General features: G+C 45.9%; 1 protein-coding gene across 3 annotated transcripts in view; it reads right to left on the reverse strand.

The window, feature by feature from the left end:
* The window catches only part of LOC133440543 (endothelial zinc finger protein induced by tumor necrosis factor alpha-like), a 34038-nt gene extending 9066 nt beyond the window's left edge, over positions 1 to 24972 (reverse strand). Inside the window, exons 1-4 of one of the 3 annotated variants that reach the window (XM_061717836.1) lie at positions 24705 to 24972; positions 23775 to 23962; positions 23551 to 23644; positions 20336 to 20985 (exon numbers count right to left, since the gene is read on the reverse strand). In XM_061717836.1, coding sequence (XP_061573820.1) covers positions 20336 to 20985; positions 23551 to 23617 — 717 coding nt within the window. In that variant the 5' untranslated portion in view covers positions 23618 to 23644; positions 23775 to 23962; positions 24705 to 24972. Of the gene's footprint in view, positions 1 to 20335; positions 20986 to 23550; positions 23657 to 23774; positions 23963 to 24671 lie in introns of all 3 variants that reach the window. The other 2 variants (XM_061717838.1, XM_061717837.1) reach the window with 2 other exon arrangements.
* Positions 24973 to 26108: the final 1136 nt, after the last annotated feature.

Genomic DNA, 26108 nt, shown 5'->3' on the forward strand with positions numbered 1-26108 from the left:
ACTAGAGAACACCTCAGGACTAGAGAACACCTCAGGACTAGAGAACACCTCAGGACTAGAACACCTCAGGACTAGAGAACACCTCAGGACTAGAGAACACCTCAGGACTAGAGAACACCTCAGGACTAGAACACCTCAGGACTAGAACACCTCAGGACTAGAGAACACCTCAGGACTAGAGAACACCTCAGGACTAGAGAACACCTCAGGACTAGAACACCTCAGGACTAGAGAACACCTCAGGACTAGAGAACACCTCAGGACTAGAGAACACCTCAGGACTAGAACACCTCAGGACTAGAGAACACCTCAGGACTAGAGAACACCTCGGGACTAGAGAACACCTCAGGACTAGAGAACACCTCAGGACTAGAGAACACCTCAGGACTAGAACACCTCAGGACTAGAGAACACCTCAGGACTAGAGAACACCTCAGGACTAGAGAACACCTCAGGACTAGAACACCTCAGGACTAGAACACCTCAGGACTAGAGAACACCTCAGGACTAGAACACCTCAGGACTAGAGAACACCTCAGGACTAGAACACCTCAGGACTAGAACACCTCAGGACTAGAGAACACCTCAGGACTAGAGAACACCTCAGGACTAGAGAACACCTCAGGACTAGAACACCTCAGGACTAGAGAACACCTCAGGACTAGAGAACACCTCAGGACTAGAACACCTCAGGACTAGAACACCTCAGGACTAGAGAACACCTCAGGACTAGAACACCTCAGGACTAGAGAACACCTCAGGACTAGAACACCTCAGGACTAGAGAACACTTCAGGACTAGGACGTGTTTTTGCGTGCGTTTTTTCGTGCGTTTCTTCGTGCGTTTTTGCGTGCGTTCGTGCGTTTTGCGTGCGTTTTTGCGTGCGTTTCTTCGTGCGTTTTTGCGTGCGTTCGTGCGTTTTGCGTGCGTTTTTGCGTGCGTTCGTGCGTTTTGCGTGCGTTTTTGCGTGCGTTCGTGCGTTTTGCGTGCGTTTTTGCGTGCGTTCCTGCGTTCCTGCGTTTTGCGTGCATTTTGCGTGCGTTTTGCGTGCGTTTTTGCGTGCGTTCGTGCGTTTTGCGTGCGTTTTTGCGTGCGTTTTTGCGTGCGTTCGTGCGTTTTGCGTGCGTTTTTCGTGCGTTCGTGCGTTTTGCGTGCGTTTTTGCGTGCGTTTTTTCGTGTGTTTCTTCGTGCGTTTTGCGTGCGTTTTTTCGTGCCTTTTGCGTGCGTTTTTGCGTGCGTTTTTTCGTGCGTTTTGCGTGCGTTTTTTCGTGTGTTTTGCGTGCGTTTGTGCGTTTTTGCGTGCGTTTTTGCGTGCGTTTTTTGTACGTTTTTTCGTACGTTTTTTCGTACGTTTTTTCGTGCGTTTTTTCGTACGTTTTTTCGTACGTTTTTTCGTGCGTTTTTTCGTACGTTTTTTTCGTACGTTTTTTCGTACGTTTTTTCGTACGTTTTTTCATACGTTTTTCGTACTTTTTTTCGTACGTTTTTTCGTACGTTTTTTCGTACGTTTTTTCGTGCATTTTTTTGGATGTTTTTTCGTACGTTTTTTCGTACGTTTTTTCGTACGTTTTTTCGTACGTTTTTCCGAACGTTTTTTCGAACGTTTTTTCGAACGTTTTTTCGTACGTTTTTTCGTACGTTTTTTTCGTACGTTTTTTTCGTACGTTTTTTCGTACTTTTTTTCGTACGTTTTTTCGTACCTTTTTTCGTACCTTTTTTCGTACATTTTTTCGTACGTTTTTTGAGAACACCTCAGGACTAGAACACCTCAGGACTAGAGAACACCTCAGGACTAGAGAACACCTCAGGACTAGAGAACACCTCAGGACTAGAGAACACCTCAGGACTAGAGAACACCTCAGGACTAGAGAACACCTCAGGACTAGAGAACACCTCAGGACTAGAGAACACCTCAGGACTAGAACACCTCAGGACTAGAACACCTCAGGACTAGAGAACACCTCAGGACTAGAACACCTCAGGACTAGAACACCTCAGGACTAGAACACCTCAGGACTAGAGAACACCTCAGGACTAGAACACCTCAGGACTAGAGAACACCTCAGGACTAGAGAACACCTCAGGACTAGAGAACACCTCAGGACTAGAACACCTCAGGACTAGAGAACACCTCAGGACTAGAGAACACCTCAGGACTAGAACACCTCAGGACTAGAACACCTCAGGACTAGAACACCTCAGGACTAGAGAACACCTCAGGACTAGAGAACACCTCAGGACTAGAACACCTCAGGACTAGAGAACACCTCAGGACTAGAACACCTCAGGACTAGAGAACACCTCAGGACTAGAGAACACCTCAGGACTAGAGAACACCTCAGGACTAGAACACCTCAGGACTAGAGAACACCTCAGGACTAGAACACCTCAGGACTAGAGAACACCTCAGGACTAGAGAACACCTCAGGACTAGAGAACACCTCAGGACTAGAGAACACCTCAGGACTAGAACACCTCAGGACTAGAGAACACCTCAGGACTAGAACACCTCAGGACTAGAGAACACCTCAGGACTAGAGAACACCTCAGGACTAGAGAACACCTCAGGACTAGAACACCTCAGGACTAGAGAACACCTCAGGACTAGAACACCTCAGGACTAGAGAACACCTCAGGACTAGAACACCTCAGGACTAGAACACCTCAGGACTAGAGAACACCTCAGGACTAGAACACCTCAGGACTAGAGAACACCTCAGGACTAGAGAACACCTCAGGACTAGAGAACACCTCAGGACTAGAGAACACCTCAGGACTAGAGAACACCTCAGGACTAGAACACCTCAGGACTAGAACACCTCAGGACTAGAGAACACCTCAGGACTAGAACACCTCAGGACTAGAGAACACCTCAGGACTAGAGAACACCTCAGGACTAGAGAACACCTCAGGACTAGAGAACACCTCAGGACTAGAGAACACCTCAGGACTAGAGAACACCTCAGGACTAGAACACCTCAGGACTAGAGAACACCTCAGGACTAGAGAACACCTCAGGACTAGAGAACACCTCAGGACTAGAGAACACCTCAGGACTAGAGAACACCTCAGGACTAGAGAACACCTCAGGACTAGAGAACACCTCAGGACTAGAGAACACCTCAGGACTAGAACACCTCAGGACTAGAACACCTCAGGACTAGAACACCTCAGGACTAGAGAACACCTCAGGACTAGAACACCTCAGGACTAGAACACCTCAGGACTAGAGAACACCTCAGGACTAGAGAACACCTCAGGACTAGAGAACACCTCAGGACTAGAGAACACCTCAGGACTAGAGAACACCTCAGGACTAGAGAACACCTCAGGACTAGAGAACACCTCAGGACTAGAGAACACCTCAGGACTAGAGAACACCTCAGGACTAGAGAACACCTCAGGACTAGAGAACACCTCAGGACTAGAGAACACCTCAGGACTAGAGAACACCTCAGGACTAGAGAACACCTCAGGACTAGAGAACACCTCAGGACTAGAGAACACCTCAGGACTAGAGAACACCTCAGGACTAGAGAACACCTCAGGACTAGAGAACACCTCAGGACTAGAACACCTCAGGACTAGAGAACACCTCAGGACTAGAGAACACCTCAGGACTAGAACACCTCAGGACTAGAGAACACCTCAGGACTAGAGAACACCTCAGGACTAGAGAACACCTCAGGACTAGAGAACACCTCAGGACTAGAGAACACCTCAGGACTAGAACACCTCAGGACTAGAGAACACCTCAGGACTAGAGAACACCTCAGGACTAGAACACCTCAGGACTAGAGAACACCTCAGGACTAGAGAACACCTCAGGACTAGAGAACACCTCAGGACTAGAACACCTCAGGACTAGAGAACACCTCAGGACTAGAGAACACCTCAGGACTAGAGAACACCTCAGGACTAGAGAACACCTCAGGACTAGAGAACACCTCAGGACTAGAACACCTCAGGACTAGAACACCTCAGGACTAGAGAACACCTCAGGACTAGAGAACACCTCAGGACTAGAGAACACCTCAGGACTAGAGAACACCTCAGGACTAGAGAACACCTCAGGACTAGAACACCTCAGGACTAGAGAACACCTCAGGACTAGAACACCTCAGGACTAGAGAACACCTCAGGACTAGAACACCTCAGGACTAGAGAACACCTCAGGACTAGAACACCTCAGGACTAGAGAACACCTCAGGACTAGAGAACACCTCAGGACTAGAACACCTCAGGACTAGAGAACACCTCAGGACTAGAACACCTCAGGACTAGAGAACACCTCAGGACTAGAGAACACCTCAGGACTAGAGAACACCTCAGGACTAGAACACCTCAGGACTAGAGAACACCTCAGGACTAGAACACCTCAGGACTAGAGAACACCTCAGGACTAGAACACCTCAGGACTAGAGAACACCTCAGGACTAGAGAACACCTCAGGACTAGAGAACACCTCAGGACTAGAACACCTCAGGACTAGAGAACACCTCAGGACTAGAGAACACCTCAGGACTAGAGAACACCTCAGGACTAGAACACCTCAGGACTAGAACACCTCAGGACTAGAGAACACCTCAGGACTAGAGAACACCTCAGGACTAGAACACCTCAGGACTAGAGAACACCTCAGGACTAGAACACCTCAGGACTAGAACACCTCAGGACTAGAGAACACCTCAGGACTAGAACACCTCAGGACTAGAGAACACCTCAGGACTAGAGAACACCTCAGGACTAGAGAACACCTCAGGACTAGAACACCTCAGGACTAGAGAACACCTCAGGACTAGAACACCTCAGGACTAGAACACCTCAGGACTAGAGAACACCTCAGGACTAGAGAACACCTCAGGACTAGAACACCTCAGGACTAGAACACCTCAGGACTAGAACACCTCAGGACTAGAGAACACCTCAGGACTAGAACACCTCAGGACTAGAGAACACCTCAGGACTAGAACACCTCAGGACTAGAACACCTCAGGACTAGAGAACACCTCAGGACTAGAGAACACCTCAGGACTAGAACACCTCAGGACTAGAGAACACCTCAGGACTAGAACACCTCAGGACTAGAACACCTCAGGACTAGAGAACACCTCAGGACTAGAACACCTCAGGACTAGAGAACACCTCAGGACTAGAGAACACCTCAGGACTAGAGAACACCTCAGGACTAGAACACCTCAGGACTAGAACACCTCAGGACTAGAGAACACCTCAGGACTAGAGAACACCTCAGGACTAGAGAACACCTCAGGACTAGAGAACACCTCAGGACTAGAGAACACCTCAGGACTAGAACACCTCAGGACTAGAACACCTCAGGACTAGAACACCTCAGGACTAGAACACCTCAGGACTAGAGAACACCTCAGGACTAGAACACCTCAGGACTAGAACACCTCAGGACTAGAGAACACCTCAGGACTAGAGAACACCTCAGGACTAGAGAACACCTCAGGACTAGAGAACACCTCAGGACTAGAGAACACCTCAGGACTAGAACACCTCAGGACTAGAGAACACCTCAGGACTAGAGAACACCTCAGGACTAGAACACCTCAGGACTAGAGAACACCTCAGGACTAGAACACCTCAGGACTAGAGAACACCTCAGGACTAGAACACCTCAGGACTAGAACACCTCAGGACTAGAGAACACCTCAGGACTAGAGAACACCTCAGGACTAGAGAACACCTCAGGACTAGAGAACACCTCAGGACTAGAACACCTCAGGACTAGAGAACACCTCAGGACTAGAGAACACCTCAGGACTAGAGAACACCTCAGGACTAGAGAACACCTCAGGACTAGAGAACACCTCAGGACTAGAGAACACCTCAGGACTAGAGAACACCTCAGGACTAGAGAACACCTCAGGACTAGAGAACACCTCAGGACTAGAACACCTCAGGACTAGAACACCTCAGGACTAGAGAACACCTCAGGACTAGAGAACACCTCAGGACTAGAGAACACCTCAGGACTAGAGAACACCTCAGGACTAGAACACCTCAGGACTAGAGAACACCTCAGGACTAGAGAACACCTCAGGACTAGAGAACACCTCAGGACTAGAGAACACCTCAGGACTAGAACACCTCAGGACTAGAGAACACCTCAGGACTAGAACACCTCAGGACTAGAACACCTCAGGACTAGAGAACACCTCAGGACTAGAGAACACCTCAGGACTAGAACACCTCAGGACTAGAGAACACCTCAGGACTAGAACACCTCAGGACTAGAGAACACCTCAGGACTAGAGAACACCTCAGGACTAGAGAACACCTCAGGACTAGAACACCTCAGGACTAGAGAACACCTCAGGACTAGAGAACACCTCAGGACTAGAACACCTCAGGACTAGAGAACACCTCAGGACTAGAGAACACCTCAGGACTAGAGAACACCTCAGGACTAGAGAACACCTCAGGACTAGAACACCTCAGGACTAGAGAACACCTCAGGACTAGAACACCTCAGGACTAGAACACCTCAGGACTAGAACACCTCAGGACTAGAGAACACCTCAGGACTAGAGAACACCTCAGGACTAGAGAACACCTCAGGACTAGAACACCTCAGGACTAGAGAACACCTCAGGACTAGAGAACACCTCAGGACTAGAGAACACCTCAGGACTAGAGAACACCTCAGGACTAGAACACCTCAGGACTAGAGAACACCTCAGGACTAGAGAACACCTCAGGACTAGAACACCTCAGGACTAGAGAACACCTCAGGACTAGAACACCTCAGGACTAGAGAACACCTCAGGACTAGAGAACACCTCAGGACTAGAGAACACCTCAGGACTAGAACACCTCAGGACTAGAACACCTCAGGACTAGAACACCTCAGGACTAGAGAACACCTCAGGACTAGAGAACACCTCAGGACTAGAACACCTCAGGACTAGAGAACACCTCAGGACTAGAACACCTCAGGACTAGAGAACACCTCAGGACTAGAGAACACCTCAGGACTAGAGAACACCTCAGGACTAGAACACCTCAGGACTAGAGAACACCTCAGGACTAGAGAACACCTCAGGACTAGAGAACACCTCAGGACTAGAACACCTCAGGACTAGAACACCTCAGGACTAGAACACCTCAGGACTAGAGAACACCTCAGGACTAGAACACCTCAGGACTAGAACACCTCAGGACTAGAGAACACCTCAGGACTAGAACACCTCAGGACTAGAGAACACCTCAGGACTAGAGAACACCTCAGGACTAGAGAACACCTCAGGACTAGAACACCTCAGGACTAGAGAACACCTCAGGACTAGAGAACACCTCAGGACTAGAGAACACCTCAGGACTAGAGAACACCTCAGGACTAGAGAACACCTCAGGACTAGAACACCTCAGGACTAGAGAACACCTCAGGACTAGAGAACACCTCAGGACTAGAACACCTCAGGACTAGAGAACACCTCAGGACTAGAGAACACCTCAGGACTAGAGAACACCTCAGGACTAGAGAACACCTCAGGACTAGAGAACACCTCAGGACTAGAACACCTCAGGACTAGAACACCTCAGGACTAGAACACCTCAGGACTAGAACACCTCAGGACTAGAGAACACCTCAGGACTAGAGAACACCTCAGGACTAGAACACCTCAGGACTAGAGAACACCTCAGGACTAGAACACCTCAGGACTAGAACACCTCAGGACTAGAGAACACCTCAGGACTAGAGAACACCTCAGGACTAGAGAACACCTCAGGACTAGAGAACACCTCAGGACTAGAGAACACCTCAGGACTAGAGAACACCTCAGGACTAGAACACCTCAGGACTAGAACACCTCAGGACTAGAACACCTCAGGACTAGAGAACACCTCAGGACTAGAACACCTCAGGACTAGAACACCTCAGGACTAGAGAACACCTCAGGACTAGAGAACACCTCAGGACTAGAACACCTCAGGACTAGAACACCTCAGGACTAGAACACCTCAGGACTAGAGAACACCTCAGGACTAGAGAACACCTCAGGACTAGAACACCTCAGGACTAGAACACCTCAGGACTAGAGAACACCTCAGGACTAGAACACCTCAGGACTAGAGAACACCTCAGGACTAGAGAACACCTCAGGACTAGAACACCTCAGGACTAGAGAACACCTCAGGACTAGAGAACACCTCAGGACTAGAACACCTCAGGACTAGAACACCTCAGGACTAGAACACCTCAGGACTAGAAGTTTTTGCGTGCGTTTTTGCGTGCGTTCGTGCGTTCGTGCGTTTTTGCGTGCGTTCGTGCGTTTTTGCGTGCGTTTTTTCGTGCGTTTTGCGTGCGTTTTTGCGTTTTTTCGTGCGTTTTGCGTGCGTTTTTCGTGTGTTTTGCGTGCGTTTTTGCGTTTTTTCGTGCGCTTGTGCGTTTTGCGTGCGTTTTGCGTGCGTTTTGCGTGCGTTTTTGCGTGCGTTTTTTCGTGCGTTCGTGCGTTTTTGCGTGCGTTCGTGCGTTTTTGCGTGCGTTCGTGCGTTTTAGCGTGCGTTTTTTCGTGCGTTTTGCGTGCGTTTTTTCGTGCGTTTTGCGTGCGTTTTGCGTGCGTTTTGCGTGCGTTTTTGCGTTTTTTTCGTGCGTTCGTGCGTTTTGCGTGCGTTTTTGCGTGCGTTTTTGCGTTTTTTCGTGCGTTTGTGCGTTTTCCATGCGTTTTTGCGTGCGTTTTTGCGTTTTTTCGTGCGTTTTGCGTGCGTTTTTGCGTGCGTTTTTGCGTTTTTTCGTGCGCTTGTGCGTTTTGCGTGCGTTTTGCGTGCGTTTTGCGTGCTTTTTTGCGTGCGTTTTTGCGTTTTTTCGTGCGTTTTGCGTGCGTTTTTGCGTGCGTTTTTGCGTTTTTTCGTGCGTTCGTGCGTTTTGCGTGCGTTTTTGCGTGCGTTTTTTCGTGCGTTCGTGCGTTTTTTGTACGTTTTTTCGTGCGTTTTTTCGTACGTTTTTTCGTGCGTTTTTTCGTACGTTTTTTCGTACGTTTTTTTGTACGTTTTTTCGTACGTTTTTTCGTACGTTTTTTCGAACGTTTTTTCGTACGTTTTTTCGTACGTTTTTTTCGTACGTTTTTTTCGTACGTTTTTTCGTACGTTTTTTCGTGCGTTTTTTCGTACTTTTTTTTCGTACGTTTTTTCGTACGTTTTTTCGTACTTTTTTTCGTACGTTTTTTCGTACGTTTTTTCGTACGTTTTTTCGTACGTTTTTTCGTACGATTTTTCGTACGTTTTTTCATGCGTTTTTTCGTACGTTTTTTCGAACGTTTTTTCGTACGTTTTTTTCGTACGTTTTTTCGTACGTTTTTTCGTACGTTTTTTCGTACGTTTTTTCGTATGTTTTTTCGTACGTTCCTCAGGACTAGAGAACACCTCAGGACTAGAGAACACCTCAGGACTAGAACACCTCAGGACTAGAACACCTCAGGACTAGAACACCTCAGGACTAGAGAACACCTCAGGACTAGAACACCTCAGGACTAGAACACCTCAGGACTAGAACACCTCAGGACTAGAGAACACCTCAGGACTAGAGAACACCTCAGGACTAGAACACCTCAGGACTAGAACACCTCAGGACTAGAGAACACCTCAGGACTAGAACACCTCAGGACTAGAGAACACCTCAGGACTAGAGAACACCTCAGGACTAGAGAACACCTCAGGACTAGAACACCTCAGGACTAGAACACCTCAGGACTAGAGAACACCTCAGGACTAGAGAACACCTCAGGACTAGAGAACACCTCAGGACTAGAACACCTCAGGACTAGAGAACACCTCAGGACTAGAGAACACCTCAGGACTAGAACACCTCAGGACTAGAGAACACCTCAGGACTAGAGAACACCTCAGGACTAGAGAACACCTCAGGACTAGAGAACACCTCAGGACTAGAGAACACCTCAGGACTAGAGAACACCTCAGGACTAGAACACCTCAGGACTAGGACGCGTTTTTGCGTGCGTTTTTTCGTGCGTTTTTGCGTGCGTTCGTGCGTTTTTTGCGTGCGTTCGTGCGTTTTGCGTGCGTTTTTGCGTGCGTTTTTGCGTGCGTTTTTGCGTGCGTTTTTGCGTGCGTTTTTGCGTGCGTTTTTGCGTGCGTTCGTGCGTTTTGCGTGCGTTTTGCGTGCGTTTTGCGTGCGTTTTTGCGTGCGTTCGTGCGTTTTGCGTGCGTTTTTCGTGCGTTCGTGCGTTTTGCGTGCGTTCGTGCGTTTTGCGTGCGTTTTTGCGTGCGTTTTTTCGTGTGTTTCTTCGTGCGTTTTGCGTGCGTTTTTTCGTGCCTTTTGCGTGCGTTTTTGCGTGCGTTTATTCGTGCGTTTTTTCGTGCGTTTTGCGTGCGTTTTTTCGTGTGTTTTGCGTGCGTTTGTGCGTTTTTGCGTGCGTTTTTGCGTGCGTTTTTTCGTGCGTTTCTGCGTTTTTGCATTTTTCGTGCATTCGTGCGTTTTGCGTGCGTTTTTGCGTGCGTTTTTGCGTTTTTTCGTGCGTTCGTGCGTTTTTTGTACGTATTTTGTACGTTTTTTCGTGCGTTTTTTCGTACGTTTTTTCATACGTTTTTTCGTGTGTTTTTTCGTACGTTTTTTCGTACGTTTTTTTCGTGCGTTTTTTCGTACGTTTTTTCGTACGTTTTTTCGTACGTTTTTTTGGTGCGTTTTTTCGTATGTTTTTTCGTGCATTTTTTTGTATGTTTTTTCGTACGTTTTTTCGTACGTTTTTTCGTACGTTTTTTTGTACGTTTTTTCGTACATTTTTCCGTACGTTTTTTCGTACGTTTTTTTCGTACGTTTTTTCACATGTTTTTTCGTACGTTTTTTCTTACGTTTTTTCGTATGTTTTTTCGTACGTTTTTTCGTACGTTTTTTCGTACGTTTTTTCGTACATTTTTTCATACGTTTTTTTGTACGTTTTTTCGTACGTTTTTTCGAACGTTTTTCGTACGTTTTTTCGTACGTTTTTTTCGTACGTTTTTTCGTACGTTTTTTCGTACGTTTTTTCGTACGTTTTTTCATACGTTTTTCGAGAACACCTCAGGACTAGAGAACACCTCAGGACTAGAGAACACCTCAGGACTAGAGAACACCTCAGGACTAGAACACCTCAGGACTAGAGAACACCTCAGGACTAGAGAACACCTCAGGACTAGAGAACACCTCAGGACTAGAGAACACCTCAGGACTAGAGAACACCTCAGGACTAGAACACCTCAGGACTAGAACACCTCAGGACTAGAACACCTCAGGACTAGAGAACACCTCAGGACTAGAACACCTCAGGACTAGAGAACACCTCAGGACTAGAGAACACCTCAGGACTAGAGAACACCTCAGGACTAGAACACCTCAGGACTAGAACACCTCAGGACTAGAGAACACCTCAGGACTAGAGAACACCTCAGGACTAGAGAACACCTCAGGACTAGAACACCTCAGGACTAGAGAACACCTCAGGACTAGAGAACACCTCAGGACTAGAGAACACCTCAGGACTAGAGAACACCTCAGGACTAGAACACCTCAGGACTAGAGAACACCTCAGGACTAGAGAACACCTCAGGACTAGAGAACACCTCAGGACTAGAGAACACCTCAGGACTAGAGAACACCTCAGGACTAGAGAACACCTCAGGACTAGAGAACACCTCAGGACTAGAGAACACCTCAGGACTAGAACACCTCAGGACTAGAACACCTCAGGACTAGAACACCTCAGGACTAGAGAACACCTCAGGACTAGAGAACACCTCAGGACTAGAACACCTCAGGACTAGAGAACACCTCAGGACTAGAACACCTCAGGACTAGAACACCTCAGGACTAGAGAACACCTCAGGACTAGAGAACACCTCAGGACTAGAACACCTCAGGACTAGAACACCTCAGGACTAGAGAACACCTCAGGACTAGAACACCTCAGGACTAGAGAACACCTCAGGACTAGAGAACACCTCAGGACTAGAACACCTCAGGACTAGAGAACACCTCAGGACTAGAGAACACCTCAGGACTAGAGAACACCTCAGGACTAGAGAACACCTCAGGACTAGAACACCTCAGGACTAGAGAACACCTCAGGACTAGAGAACACCTCAGGACTAGAGAACACCTCAGGACTAGAACACGTTTTGCGTGCGTTTTTTCGTGCCTTTTGCGTGCGTTTTTGCGTGCGTTTTTTGTACGTTTTTTGCAAAAAAATGCAAAAACGTACGAAAGTACGTTTTTTCTGACGTTTTTTCGTGTGTTTTGCATGCGTTTGTGCGTTTTGCGTGCGTTTTTGCGTTTTTTCGTGCGTTTTGCGTGCCTTTTTGCGTTTTTTCGGACGTTTTTTCGTGCGTTTTTTCGTGCGTTTTGCGTGCGTTTTTTCGTGTGTTTTGCGTGCCTTTGTGCGTTTTGCGTGCGTTTTTGCGTGCGTTCTTGCGTTTTTTCGTGCGTTCGTGCATTTTGCGTGCGTTTGTGCGTTTTTTGTACGTTTTCTCGTGCGTTTTTTCGTACGTTTTTTCGTGCGTTTTTTCGTAGGTTTTTTTGTAAGTTTTTTCGTAGGTTTTTTCGTGCGTTTTTTCGTACGTTTTTCCGTACGTTTTTCCGCACGTTTTTTCGTACGTTTTTTCGTACGTTTTTTCGTACGTTTTTTCGTACGTTTTTTCGTATGTTTTTTCATACGTTTTTTTCGTACATTTTTCCAAACGTTTTTTCGTACGTTTTTTTGTACGTTTTTTCGTACGTTTTTTCGTACGTTTTTCCGTACGTTTTTTCGTACGTTTTTTCGTACGTTTTTTCATGTTTTTTCGTACGTTTTTTCGTACGTTTTTTCGTACGTTTTTTCGTACGTTTTTTTGGACGTTTTTTCGTACGTTTTTTCGTACGTTTTTTCGTACGTTTTTTCGTATGTTTTTTTGTACGTTTTTTCGTACATTTTTCCATACGTTTTTTCGTACGTTTTTTCGTGCGTTTTTTCGTAGGTTTTTTTGTAAGTTTTTTCGTAGGTTTTTTCGTGCGTTTTTTCGTACGTTTTTCCGTACGTTTTTCCGCACGTTTTTTCGTACGTTTTTTCGTACGTTTTTTCGTACGTTTTTTCGTACGTTTTTTCGTACGTTTTTTCGTACGTTTGTTCGTACGTTTTTTCGTACGTTTGTTCGTACGTTTTTTCGTACGTTTTTTCGTACGTTTTTTCGTACATTTTTTCGTACATTTTTTCGTACGTTTTTCGAGAACACCTCAGGACTAGAACACCTCAGGACTAGAGAACACCTCAGGACTAGAACACCTCAGGACTAGAGAACACCTCAGGACTAGAACACCTCAGGACTAGAGAACACCTCAGGACTAGAGAACACCTCAGGACTAGAACACCTCAGGACTAGAACACCTCAGGACTAGAACACCTCAGGACTAGAGAACACCTCAGGACTAGAACACCTCAGGACTAGAACACCTCAGGACTAGAGAACACCTCAGGACTAGAGAACACCTCAGGACTAGAGAACACCTCAGGACTAGAGAACACCTCAGGACTAGAGAACACCTCAGGACTAGAACACCTCAGGACTAGAGAACACCTCAGGACTAGAACACCTCAGGACTAGAACACCTCAGGACTAGAGAACACCTCAGGACTAGAGAACACCTCAGGACTAGAGAACACTTCAGGAGTAGAGAACACCTCAGGACTAGAGAACACCTCAGGACTAGAGAACACCTCAGGACTAGAACACCTCAGGACTAGAACACCTCAGGACTAGAGAACACCTCAGGACTAGAGAACACCTCAGGACTAGAACACCTCAGGACTAGAACACCTCAGGACTAGAGAACACCTCAGGACTAGAACACCTCAGGACTAGAGAACACCTCAGGACTAGAGAACACCTCAGGACTAGAGAACACCTCAGGACTAGAACACCTCAGGACTAGAGAACACCTCAGGACTAGAACACCTCAGGACTAGAGAACACCTCAGGACTAGAGAACACCTCAGGACTAGAGAACACCTCAGGACTAGAGAACACCTCAGGACTAGAGAACACCTCAGGACTAGAGAACACCTCAGGACTAGAACACCTCAGGACTAGAGAACACCTCAGGACTAGAGAACACCTCAGGACTAGAGAACACCTCAGGACTAGAACACCTCAGGACTAGAACACCTCAGGACTAGAACACCTCAGGACTAGAGAACACCTCAGGACTAGAGAACACCTCAGGACTAGAGAACACCTCAGGACTAGAACACCTCAGGACTAGAGAACACCTCAGGACTAGAGAACACCTCAGGACTAGAGAACACCTCAGGACTAGAACACCTCAGGACTAGAACACCTCAGGACTAGAACACCTCAGGACTAGAACACCTCAGGACTAGAGAACACCTCAGGACTAGAGAACACCTCAGGACTAGAACACCTCAGGACTAGAACACCTCAGGACTAGAACACCTCAGGACTAGAGAACACCTCAGGACTAGAGAACACCTCAGGACTAGAGAACACCTCAGGACTAGAGAACACCTCAGGACTAGAACACCTCAGGACTAGAGAACACCTCAGGACTAGAACACCTCAGGACTAGAGAACACCTCAGGACTAGAACACCTCAGGACTAGAGAACACCTCAGGACTAGAGAACACCTCAGGACTAGAGAACACCTCAGGACTAGAGAACACCTCAGGACTAGAGAACACCTCAGGACTAGAGAACACCTCAGGACTAGAACACCTCAGGACTAGAGAACACCTCAGGACTAGAGAACACCTCAGGACTAGGACGCGTTTTTGCGTGCGTTTTTTCGTGCGTTTTTTCGTGTGTTTCTTCGTGCGTTTTTGCGTGCGTTCGTGCGTTTTGCGTGCGTTTTTCGTGCGTTCGTGCGTTTTTGCGTGCGTTTTTGCGTGCGTTCGTGCGTTTTGCGTGCGTTTTGCGTGCGTTTTTCGTGCGTTCGTGCGTTTTTCGTGCGTTCGTGCGTTTTGCGTGCGTTTTTCGTGCGTTCGTGCGTTTTTGCGTGCGTTTTTGCGTGCGTTCGTGCGTTTTGCGTGCGTTTTGCGTGCGTTTTTCGTGCGTTCGTGCGTTTTGCGTGCGTTCGTGCGTTTTTGCGTGCGTTTTTTCGTGTGTTTCTTCGTGCGTTTTGCGTTCGTTTTTTCGTGCCTTTTGCGTGCGTTTTTGCGTGCGTTTTTTCGTGTGTTTTTGCGTGCGTTTGTGCGTTTTTGCGTGCGTTTTTGCGTTTTTTCGTGCGTTCGTGCGTTTTGCGTGCGTTTTTTCATGCGTTTGTGCGTTTTGCGTGCGTTTTGCGTGCGTTTTTGCGTGCGTTTTTGCGTGTGTTTTTGCGTTTTTTCGTGCGTTTTTTGTACGTTTTTTCGTGCGTTTTTTCGTACGTTTTTTCGTGCGTTTTTTCGTACGTTTTTTCGTGCGTTTTTTCGTGCGTTTTTTCGTACGTTTTTTCGTGCGTTTTTTCGTACGTTTTTTTGTATGTTTTTTCGTACGTTTTTTCGTACATTTTTCCGAACGTTTTTTCGTATGTTTTTTCGTACGTTTTTTTCGAACGTTTTTTCGTACGTTTTTTCGTACGTTTTTTTCGTACGTTTTTTTCGTACGTTTTTTCTTACGTTTTTTCGTACTTTTTTTCGTACGTTTTTTCGTGCGTTTTTTCGTGCATTTTTTTGTATGTTTTTTCGTACGTTTTTTCGTACGTTTTTTCGTATGTTTTTTGTACGTTTTTTCGTACATTTTTCCGTACATTTTTTCGTACGTTTTTTCGTACGTTTTTTCGTACGTTTTTTTCGTACGTTTTTTCACATGTTTTTTCGTACGTTTTTTCGTACATTTTTCCATACGTTTTTTTGTACGTTTTTTCGTACGTTTTTTCGAACGTTTTTTCGTACGTTTTTTCGTACGTTTTTTTCGTACGTTTTTTCGTACGTTTTTTCGTACGTTTTTTCGTACGTTTTTTCATACGTTTTTCGAGAACACCTCAGGACTAGAGAACACCTCAGGACTAGAGAACACCTCAGGACTAGAACACCTCAGGACTAGAGAACACCTCAGGACTAGAACACCTCAGGACTAGAGAACACCTCAGGACTAGAACACCTCAGGACTAGAACACCTCAGGACTAGAGAACACCTCAGGACTAGAGAACACCTCAGGACTAGAACACCTCAGGACTAGAACACCTCAGGACTAGAACACCTCAGGACTAGAACACCTCAGGACTAGAGAACACCTCAGGACTAGAGAACACCTCAGGACTAGAGAACACCTCAGGACTAGAACACCTCAGGACTAGAACACCTCAGGACTAGAGAACACCTCAGGACTAGAGAACACCTCAGGACTAGAGAACACCTCAGGACTAGAACACCTCAGGACTAGAACACCTCAGGACTAGAGAACACCTCAGGACTAGAACACCTCAGGACTAGAGAACACCTCAGGACTAGAGAACACCTCAGGACTAGAGAACACCTCAGGACTAGAGAACACCTCAGGACTAGAGAACACCTCAGGACTAGAGAACACCTCAGGACTAGAGAACACCTCAGGACTAGAACACCTCAGGACTAGAGAACACCTCAGGACTAGAACACCTCAGGACTAGAGAACACCTCAGGACTAGAGAACACCTCAGGACTAGAGAACACCTCAGGACTAGAACACCTCAGGACTAGAGAACACCTCAGGACTAGAACACCTCAGGACTAGAGAACACCTCAGGACTAGAGAACACCTCAGGACTAGAGAACACCTCAGGACTAGAGAACACCTCAGGACTAGAGAACACCTCAGGACTAGAACACCTCAGGACTAGAGAACACCTCAGGACTAGAGAACACCTCAGGACTAGAGAACACCTCAGGACTAGAGAACACCTCAGGACTAGAACACCTCAGGACTAGAGAACACCTCAGGACTAGAACACCTCAGGACTAGAGAACACCTCAGGACTAGAGAACACCTCAGGACTAGAGAACACCTCAGGACTAGAGAACACCTCAGGACTAGAGAACACCTCAGGACTAGAGAACACCTCAGGACTAGAGAACACCTCAGGACTAGAGAACACCTCAGGACTAGAACACCTCAGGACTAGAGAACACCTCAGGACTAGAACACGTTTTTGCGTGCGTTCGTGCGTTTTGCGTGCGTTTTTGCGTGCGTTTTTTCGTGTGTTTCTTCGTGCGTTTTGCATGCGTTTTTTCGTGCGTTTTTTCGTGCGTTTTTTTGTATGTTTTTCGCAAAAAAAAACGTACGAAAGTACGTTTTTTCGGACGTTTTTTCGTGCGTTTTGCGTGCGTTTTTGCGTGCGTCTTTGCGTTTTTGCGTGCGTTCGTCCGTTTTTTGTACGTTTTTTCGTACGATTTTTCGTACGCGTTTGTGCGTTTTGCGTGCGTTCTTGCGTGCGTTTTTTCGTGCGTTTGTGCGTTTTTGCGTGCGTTTTTGCGTGCGTTTTTGCGTGCGTTTTTGCGTGCGTTTTTGCGTTTTTTCGTGCGTTTTTTCGTGCGTTCGTGCGTTTTGCGTGCGTTCGTGCGTTTTGCGTGCGCTCGTGCGTTTTTATTTTTTGTTTTTTCGTATGTTTTTTCGTACGATTTTTCGTACGTTTTATCGTGCGTTTTTTCGTAGGTTTTTTCGTAGGTTTTTACGTAGGTTTTTTCGTGCGTTTTTTCGCGCCGTTTTTTTGTGCGTTTTTTCGTACGTTTTTTCGTACGTTTTTCGTACGTTTTTTTATACGTTTTTTCGTACGTTTTTTCGTATGTTTTTTCGTACGTTTTTTCATACATTTTTCCGTACGTTTTTTCGTCCGTTTTTTCGTGCGTTTTTTCGTACGTTTTTTCGTACGTTTTTTTCGTACGGTTTTTTCGTACGTTTTTTCGTACGTTTTTTCGTACTTTTTTTCGTACGTTTTTTCGCACGTTTTTTCGTGCATTTTTTTGTATGTTTTTTCGTACGTTTTTTCGTACGTTTTTTCGTATGTTTTTTCGTACGTTTTTCCGAACGTTTTTTCGTACGTTTTTTCGAACGTTTTTGCGTGCGTTTTTGCGTGCGTTTTTGCGTGCGTTCTTGCGTTTTTTCGTGCGTTCGTGCGTTTTGCGTGCGTTTTTGCGTGCGTTTTTGCGTGCGTTTTTGCGTGTGTTTTTGCGTGTGTTTTTGCGTTTTTTCGTGCGTTTTTTGTACATTTTTTCGTGCGTTTTTTCGTACGTTTTTTCGTGCGTTTTTTCGTACGTTTTTTTGTACGTTTTTTCGTGCGTTTTTTCGTAAGTTTTTTCGTGCGTTTTTTCGTACGTTTTTTTGTATGTTTTTTCGTACGTTTTTTCGTGCATTTTTTTGTATGTTTTTCGTACGTTTTTTCGTACGTTTTTTCGTATGTTTTTTTGTACGTTTTTTCGTACATTTTTCCGAACGTTTTTTCGTACGTTTTTTCGTACGTTTTTTCGAACGTTTTTTCGTACGTTTTTTCGTACGTTTTTTTCGTACGTTTTTTTCGTACGTTTTTTTCGTACGTTTTTTCTTACGTTTTTTCGTACTTTTTTCCGTACGTTTTTTCGTACGTTTTTTCGTACGTTTTTTCGTACGTTTTTTCGTACGTTTTTCCGAACGTTTTTTCGTACGTTTTTTTCGTACGTTTTTTTCGTACCTTTTTTCGTACCTTTTTTCGTACATTTTTTCGTACGTTTTTCGAGAACACCTCAGGACTAGAACACCTCAGGACTAGAACACCTCAGGACTAGAGAACACCTCAGGACTAGAGAACACCTCAGGACTAGAGAACACCTCAGGACTAGAGAACACCTCAGGACTAGAGAACACCTCAGGACTAGAGAACACCTCAGGACTAGAACACCTCAGGACTAGAACACCTCAGGACTAGAGAACACCTCAGGACTAGAGAACACCTCAGGACTAGAGAACACCTCAGGACTAGAGAACACCTCAGGACTAGAGAACACCTCAGGACTAGAGAACACCTCAGGACTAGAACACCTCAGGACTAGAGAACACCTCAGGACTAGAACACCTCAGGACTAGAGAACACCTCAGGACTAGAACACCTCAGGACTAGAACACCTCAGGACTAGAGAACACCTCAGGACTAGAACACCTCAGGACTAGAGAACACCTCAGGACTAGAGAACACCTCAGGACTAGAACACCTCAGGACTAGAGAACACCTCAGGACTAGAGAACACCTCAGGACTAGAGAACACCTCAGGACTAGAGAACACCTCAGGACTAGAGAACACCTCAGGACTAGAGAACACCTCAGGACTAGAACACCTCAGGACTAGAGAACACCTCAGGACTAGAGAACACCTCAGGACTAGAGAACACCTCAGGACTAGAGAACACCTCAGGACTAGAGAACACCTCAGGACTAGAGAACACCTCAGGACTAGAGAACACCTCAGGACTAGAACACCTCAGGACTAGAACACCTCAGGACTAGAGAACACCTCAGGACTAGAACACCTCAGGACTAGAGAACACCTCAGGACTAGAGAACACCTCAGGACTAGAGAACACCTCAGGACTAGAGAACACCTCAGGACTAGAACACCTCAGGACTAGAACACCTCAGGACTAGAACACCTCAGGACTAGAACACCTCAGGACTAGAGAACACCTCAGGACTAGAGAACACCTCAGGACTAGAGAACACCTCAGGACTAGAGAACACCTCAGGACTAGAGAACACCTCAGGACTAGAGAACACCTCAGGACTAGAACACGTTTTTGCGTGCGTTTGTGCGTTTTGCGTGCGTTTTTGCGTGCGTTTTGCGTGCGTTTTGCGTGCGTTTTTTCGTGCGTTTTTTCGTGCCTTTTGCGTGCGTTTTTGCGTGCGTTTTTTCGTGCGTTTTTTGTACGTTTTTCGCAAAATAATGCACGTTTTGCGTGCGTTTTTTCGTGTGTTTTGCGTGCGTTTGTGCGTTTTGCGTGCGTTTTTGCGTGTGTTTTTGCGTGCGTTTTTGCGTTTTTTCGTGCGCTTTTGCGTGCGTTTTTGCGTGTGTTTTTGCGTGCGTTTTTGCGTTTTTTCATGCGCTTTTGCGTGCGTTCTTGCATTTTGCGTGCGTTCGTGCGTTTTTTGTATGTTTTTTCGTGCGTTTTTTCGTACGATTTTTCGTACGTTTTTTCGTGCGTTTTTTTGTACGTTTTTTCGTGCCGTTTTTTTGTGCATTTTTTTCTATGTTTTTTCGTACGTTTTTTCGTGCATTTTTTTGGACGTTTTTTCGTACGTTTTTTCGTATGTTTTTTTGTACGTTTTTTCGTACATTTTTCCATACGTTTTTTCGTACGTTTTTTCGTACTAGACTAGAACACCTCAGGTCGTGACTCACCTGTCCGTCGTCCTCGCCCCCTTCGCCGTCACCCCGTTGCTGCTGCTGCTGCTGGTGCTTCCCCAGGTGCTTCCTCAGCAGCCCCGGGCGGTTGAAGCTCTTGCCGCAGAGCGAGCAGCGGTGCAGCTGCTGGCCCGTGTGCAGCCGGACGTGGTCGCGGTACGAGGACGGCGAGCTGAAGGCCTTGGGGCAGAGGGAGCAGGGGAACAGCTTGACGTCAGCGTGGCCGTTCTCGTGGTCCAGCAGGCCGTTGCGCGAGGCGAAGCGCTTGGGGCAGCGCGCGCAGCCGAAGGGCTTCTCGCCCGTGTGCGTCCGCTCGTGCTGCACCAGGTAGCGGCGCTGCACGAAGCCGCGGCTGCAAACGGCGCAGCGGAACGGCTTCTCCGCCGCGTGCTTGAGCCGGTGGCGGCGCAGGCAGCCCGACTGGGCGTAGCGGGCGCCGCAGTCGGGGCAGCCGTACGGCTTCTCGCCCGTGTGGACGCGCTGGTGGATCAGAGCGTTGATCTTCTTGGAGAAACGCTTCCCGCAGGTGGAGCAGCCGTGGGGTTTCTGCTGGGGGGTCGTGTGACCCGGGTCTCGGTCCGACGCCGCCGCCTCCTGCTCCGTCGAGCCTCGCAGGGGTTCTGGTTCTGGACCGGCGGCCTCTTCCCCTGGAGGAGGACAGACCCGTGAGACAATCTGGACCCCTCATTATGAGCTGTTGGGGTCATTTGTAGGCCTAGGGGTGGGCAAAAAATATCAATATGGCAATATGTCGCGATACTTTTCCAGCTGATTCAATATCGATATTCAAAATTTGAATATCGATTTTTTTTATTTTTTTTATATTTTTTATCCCTGATTTTTTCCCATCCTATCCCCCAGTGCTCCTACCTAACAGTCCTGGGCATTACCACTCTCTACCAACCCTGGGAGTTCCTGCACTGAGCTCAGGTTTTATTTCACGTTTTATTTCATTTTATAATTTATTTTTTATATAACACAATTGCCTGTCCTTAAAAAATGAAAAATAATGGCCAGAGGTTTATTTATTTATGGATTTATATCTATACTGACTGATCACTGTGCCTGTCCTTGGTTTTAGTTCCATCTTTCTTGTGTTTATTATCATTTGCCACATAATTAAAGCAACTCATACTAAATGTAATGTTAATTTCATATGATGTAAATAATATGAAAAACACAAAAAAAAAAACACAAATATGTTGTAACTTTAGCTTGTATAGTTATAATAAAACATTGTTTTGACTCAGTTTGTCCTATGAATTGTCACTATAATCTGATGAACGTGCAACTTGGATTTTAAGATCCATAAAGCTTTTTACAGTTTTCAGCAAACTTTATATATCGCAATATATCAAAAAATTTGGATATCGCAATATCTTATCGTATCGTGACTCAGATATCGTGATGTGTATTGTATCGTGAGGTCTTTGGCAATACCACCCCTATGTATGCCTGTGTTGAAAAAAATCGATTTTCCGATTCTAAATCAGTTGCCATGTTAATTTGTAAAAAATCGATTCGTATGTCTAAAGATCGATTTTTTTTTGTCATTATTACATTTCAACTTTTGGTATTTTTTTGTTTATGCCCAAAACAGGAATGTTTTGTTGGACACCAGAATAACTACTGCCATGTTTTTGCCTTTAAATATGTTTAAATGTATGAAAACTTTAAAGTTTTCAGTTTTAATTGTATAAATTGTCTATATTTCATTACTTTATATACTGTCTTGGGGTTACATTTGTATAAAATGCTAAAAACAAAATTCTCAAAAATTAAAAACCGAAAATGGAAAAAATTGCAGTTTGAGAAAAAAGTCGAAATGTCGAGATTAATGAAATACAATTTCAAGAAAAAAGACGAAATTTGGTGAATAAAGTGGAAGTGTCTCCTCTGGCCCATCAAATCCAGTCAGGAAAGCGACTGACAGCTAACTAGCTAACTTACATACTTTTTTCTCGAAATTGTACTTCAACATTAAGCTAGACATTTCAACTTTTTTTTCTCGACATTTCAACTTTTTTTTCTCGACATTTCGACTTTTTTCCTTGAAGTGCACAATAAAAAAAAAATCTTCCTCCTCTAAAATATTATTTATATTTTTCTCCTGCCTGGCCCGGATAGTCTTCTGTAAAATTGTGGATGTTTGGTTTGCTGGTAAATGTATTTGAGGATTGGTTACATGCATGTGTGTCGTTTTCACTCCTCTTCCACGTTTAGGACGCTCTAAAGCTGAGGTTGTTACATTTTGATTTCCTCAAATATATTTACCAGCAAACCTTTTCCGTACAAACCAGATATGTTTTAAAGGTATTCTCCCTGATCCGGAAGAGCTAGCAAGAATTTTGAAAGAGGCTCCTCAAAGCCCCGCCCATTCGGTCCGAATGATACGGATTGGTCCAGGTCCAGGAAGGGAAAGAACCAATCAGATGCCTTCATTTTAAACCACGCCCCCCCGCCCTGTCCCATGCGCGCACTCGCTTCCAGTCGCCCCCGTGTCCACTTCCCACGGTCGTCCTGGGCTCACAGTGTCCCAGTGTAACCCCCTCCCTCCCCTCTGCCACGGACCCCAGTAGTTATTTCCAGAGCGGGTCGGTCCCGCTGTGTGTGCGACCGGGGAGCAGAGCCGTTAGCCGTCCGGGCTGCTGCTGCAGGACTCTCTGCCCAGCAGCAGCTCCTGCAGCAGCAGCAGCCCGCAGGGACACGTGAAGAGCCGCAGCAGCTCCGGCTCGGAAGCTGTATGGGGTCCGTGGGGATGGGGACGTAGGCTACGCCGTAGCCGTAGCTCTAGAGCCTGCAGCGCACCGCAGCGCTCCGCCAGCCGCATCGGCGCTCTCCGGGATGGAGACGCCGGTGGGCAGGATGCACGTTTGGGTGGGCACAGCCCCCCCTGCCCCCCCTAAAACCGGCCTCGCTTACAGGTGAATGAGACATGGGGTAGTTTTGCTGTAAATGTGCTGTCCAAAATGTTTAATAATCGTATGCGCGTTCGTGTTTGTGGGGGCGTGGCTTTGGACGGAGCGCTCGTGGGTGGGGGCGGGGGGGGCGGGGCTTAGAGGAGGCGCCACTTTCAAATCTTGCTAGCTCTAGGAAGTTGCATAGAATAACTTTAACGTTTGTTGGTTTTTATAACATCCCATAACTCCTGCAGAGCTTGAGTGTTTCTAACTGCTCTCCAGTCACTGAAGACCTGAGGGTGAAATCCTGACCTTCATCACGACGGTCTCCTCCTCTTCCTCCTCCTTTTTCCTCCACCTCCTCCTTCACTCCGTTCATCTCCTGGAGGAGCTGCAGTCCCGGACCCTGAAACAGAAACTACACTCAGTCAGACCTCCATCTCTTCCTCCTCCTCCTCTTCTTCATCTTCTTCTTCCTCCTCCTCCTCTTCCTCATCAATACTACCACAGACAGACAGAAACGGCAGGTTCTTTACCTGGAATCTTCGTTCACATGTGATCGATGATCCAGGTCATTGATCCTGATCCTCCTGATGGTCCCGATCAGTCACCGATCAATCAATCAATGGATGGACGGGGCGGGGGGCGTGGGTGGAGTCTCATCATCACCTCAGTGTGGTTTATTATAAACCAATCCCAGGTTATTATCCATCTCCATGATCATCTAAATCAATGAATTAATTAATTAATGAGTGAATTTATTTCAAACATGTATATAAAAAATAAAAATAACAGTAACATCTTCACATGCACATAGGTAGAAAAAGGAGTAGGAAGAAGTTTACACTTTTACCCCTTTATAACTCTATGAATTTACATTATTGCTATTATTATATCTACAAAATATCCATATAAATAAAGTCTATATAAATACTACGTAAACATGTATATTACTACATAATTATCCATATAAGTATAATAATAATAATAATAATAATAATAAATTGTATTTATAGAGCGCATTTTCACTCAGTCTCAGTCTCAAAGCGCTTAAAATAAAGATTAGAGAAAAAAAGATAGAAAATAAAAATAAAATAGAAATAAAAAAATAAAATAAAATAAAAAAGCTAAATTAGCAAAAAAGCACAAGGACATTCTAAAAGTATATAGAAAATATAAATATTATATCAATATATAGAAAATACAAATATTATATAAATATACACTATATAAACTACATTAATATCCCTATAAATATATATATGTGCTACAAACATAATAAATATATAACATATATAATTATAACTATCCCTCTCAACATATAATATATTCTACATAAATATCCACATAAATATATAATAACGAGAAAATAACGGCATAAATGAGCTTTAATCGGTGCTGAATTGAAGCCACACAGCAATAACAGCAGTTACCCGTTAAAAACAGCCATTAAACACAAAACCGACCCAGAAATATCGGCCGGAAGCTGAGCCTGGTCCGTTAGCCGCGTTAGCTCCGTTAGCCGTTAGCTCCGCTAGCTCCGCCAGGCGCCTAAACGGCGGTTAAAGCTCCGTTTCTGGACTTGCTGACCCCGATAGGAACCAGGACTCTGCCCCCCCAGGACCAGGACACCGGTTTATATCGGTTTATACCGGTTTAATGTTGGTAGAAAACAGAGAAACCTGCAGGTTTTTGGGGTTAAAGTTCATGTGGAGGACGGCGCAGGCCGCGGGCGCCGCCTGTGGCGGGAAAATGGAACTACAACAACACGGAGGAGGGAGTTGGTTACCATGGAGACTAGAGGATGGAACTACAACAACATGAAGGAGGGAGTTGGTTACCATGGAGACCAGAGGATGGAACTACAACAACATGGAGGAGGAGGGAGTTGGTTACCATGGAGACCAGAAAGAGAAAAAAGTTGAGAAAAAGTTCCTCCCCAGTGTTTGTTACGGGGTGATCTGCTCTCGTCTGGGTGTGTTTGTTAAAAGACGGGCTGCTGCATTTTGCACCAGCTGAAGACGCTAAAAGAGGATTGGGCGATGCCGACATAAAGTGCATTGCAGTAGTCCAATCTGGAGCTGACTAGAGCGTGGACAGCTCTCTCCATGTTGTCAAAGTAAAACCATTTTTGAGCCGTCACAACATTGTTGTGACGGCTCAAAAATGGTTTTACTTTGGCTAAAAGACGCAACTGATAAAAACTTGTCTTCACAACATTGTCCACTTGTTGGTCAAATTTTAAAAAGCTGTGGAAAATCACTCCCAGGTTTCTAACTTTGGGACTGAAAGATCCGGACAAAGCGCCAAAGTCAGCCGTCACGGGTCTACAAACAAAATGCACTCCGTTTTGTCCTCATTTAAATGTAAAAAGTTGTGTGCCGACCACTGCTTGATGTCAGCGATACATTCCAGCAGGAGCTTTGTGCACTAGTGGCTTCAGATAGATCTGTAGATCATCTGCATAACAATGAAATGATAAGTTATGTCTGGCTATAATGGACCCAAGTGGCAACATATATAATGAAAAAAGAAGTGGGCCTAGAATAGAACCTTGCAGGACGCCGCATGAGAGGGAGGCACAGGAGGAGCAGGAATCACCGAGCATAACAGAGAAGGTTCTATCTGACAAATATGACGTAAACCACTGGAGTACAGTGCTGTGAAGGCCAACATAATGTTTCAGGCGTGACACTAGTAGGTGCTAGTGGGAGCTAGTTGGTGCTAGTAGGTGCTAGTGGGAGCTAGTTGGTGCTAGTAGGTGCTAGTGGGAGCTAGTGGGAGCTAGTAGGAGCTAGTAGGTGCTAGTGGGAGCTAGTTGGTACTAGTAGGTGCTAGTGGGAGCTAGTAGGTGCTAGTGGGAGCTAGTT

This window comes from Cololabis saira, chromosome 3 (genome assembly GCF_033807715.1).
Source record: "Cololabis saira isolate AMF1-May2022 chromosome 3, fColSai1.1, whole genome shotgun sequence".
In the NCBI taxonomy this organism is placed as follows: domain Eukaryota; kingdom Metazoa; phylum Chordata; class Actinopteri; order Beloniformes; family Belonidae; genus Cololabis; species Cololabis saira.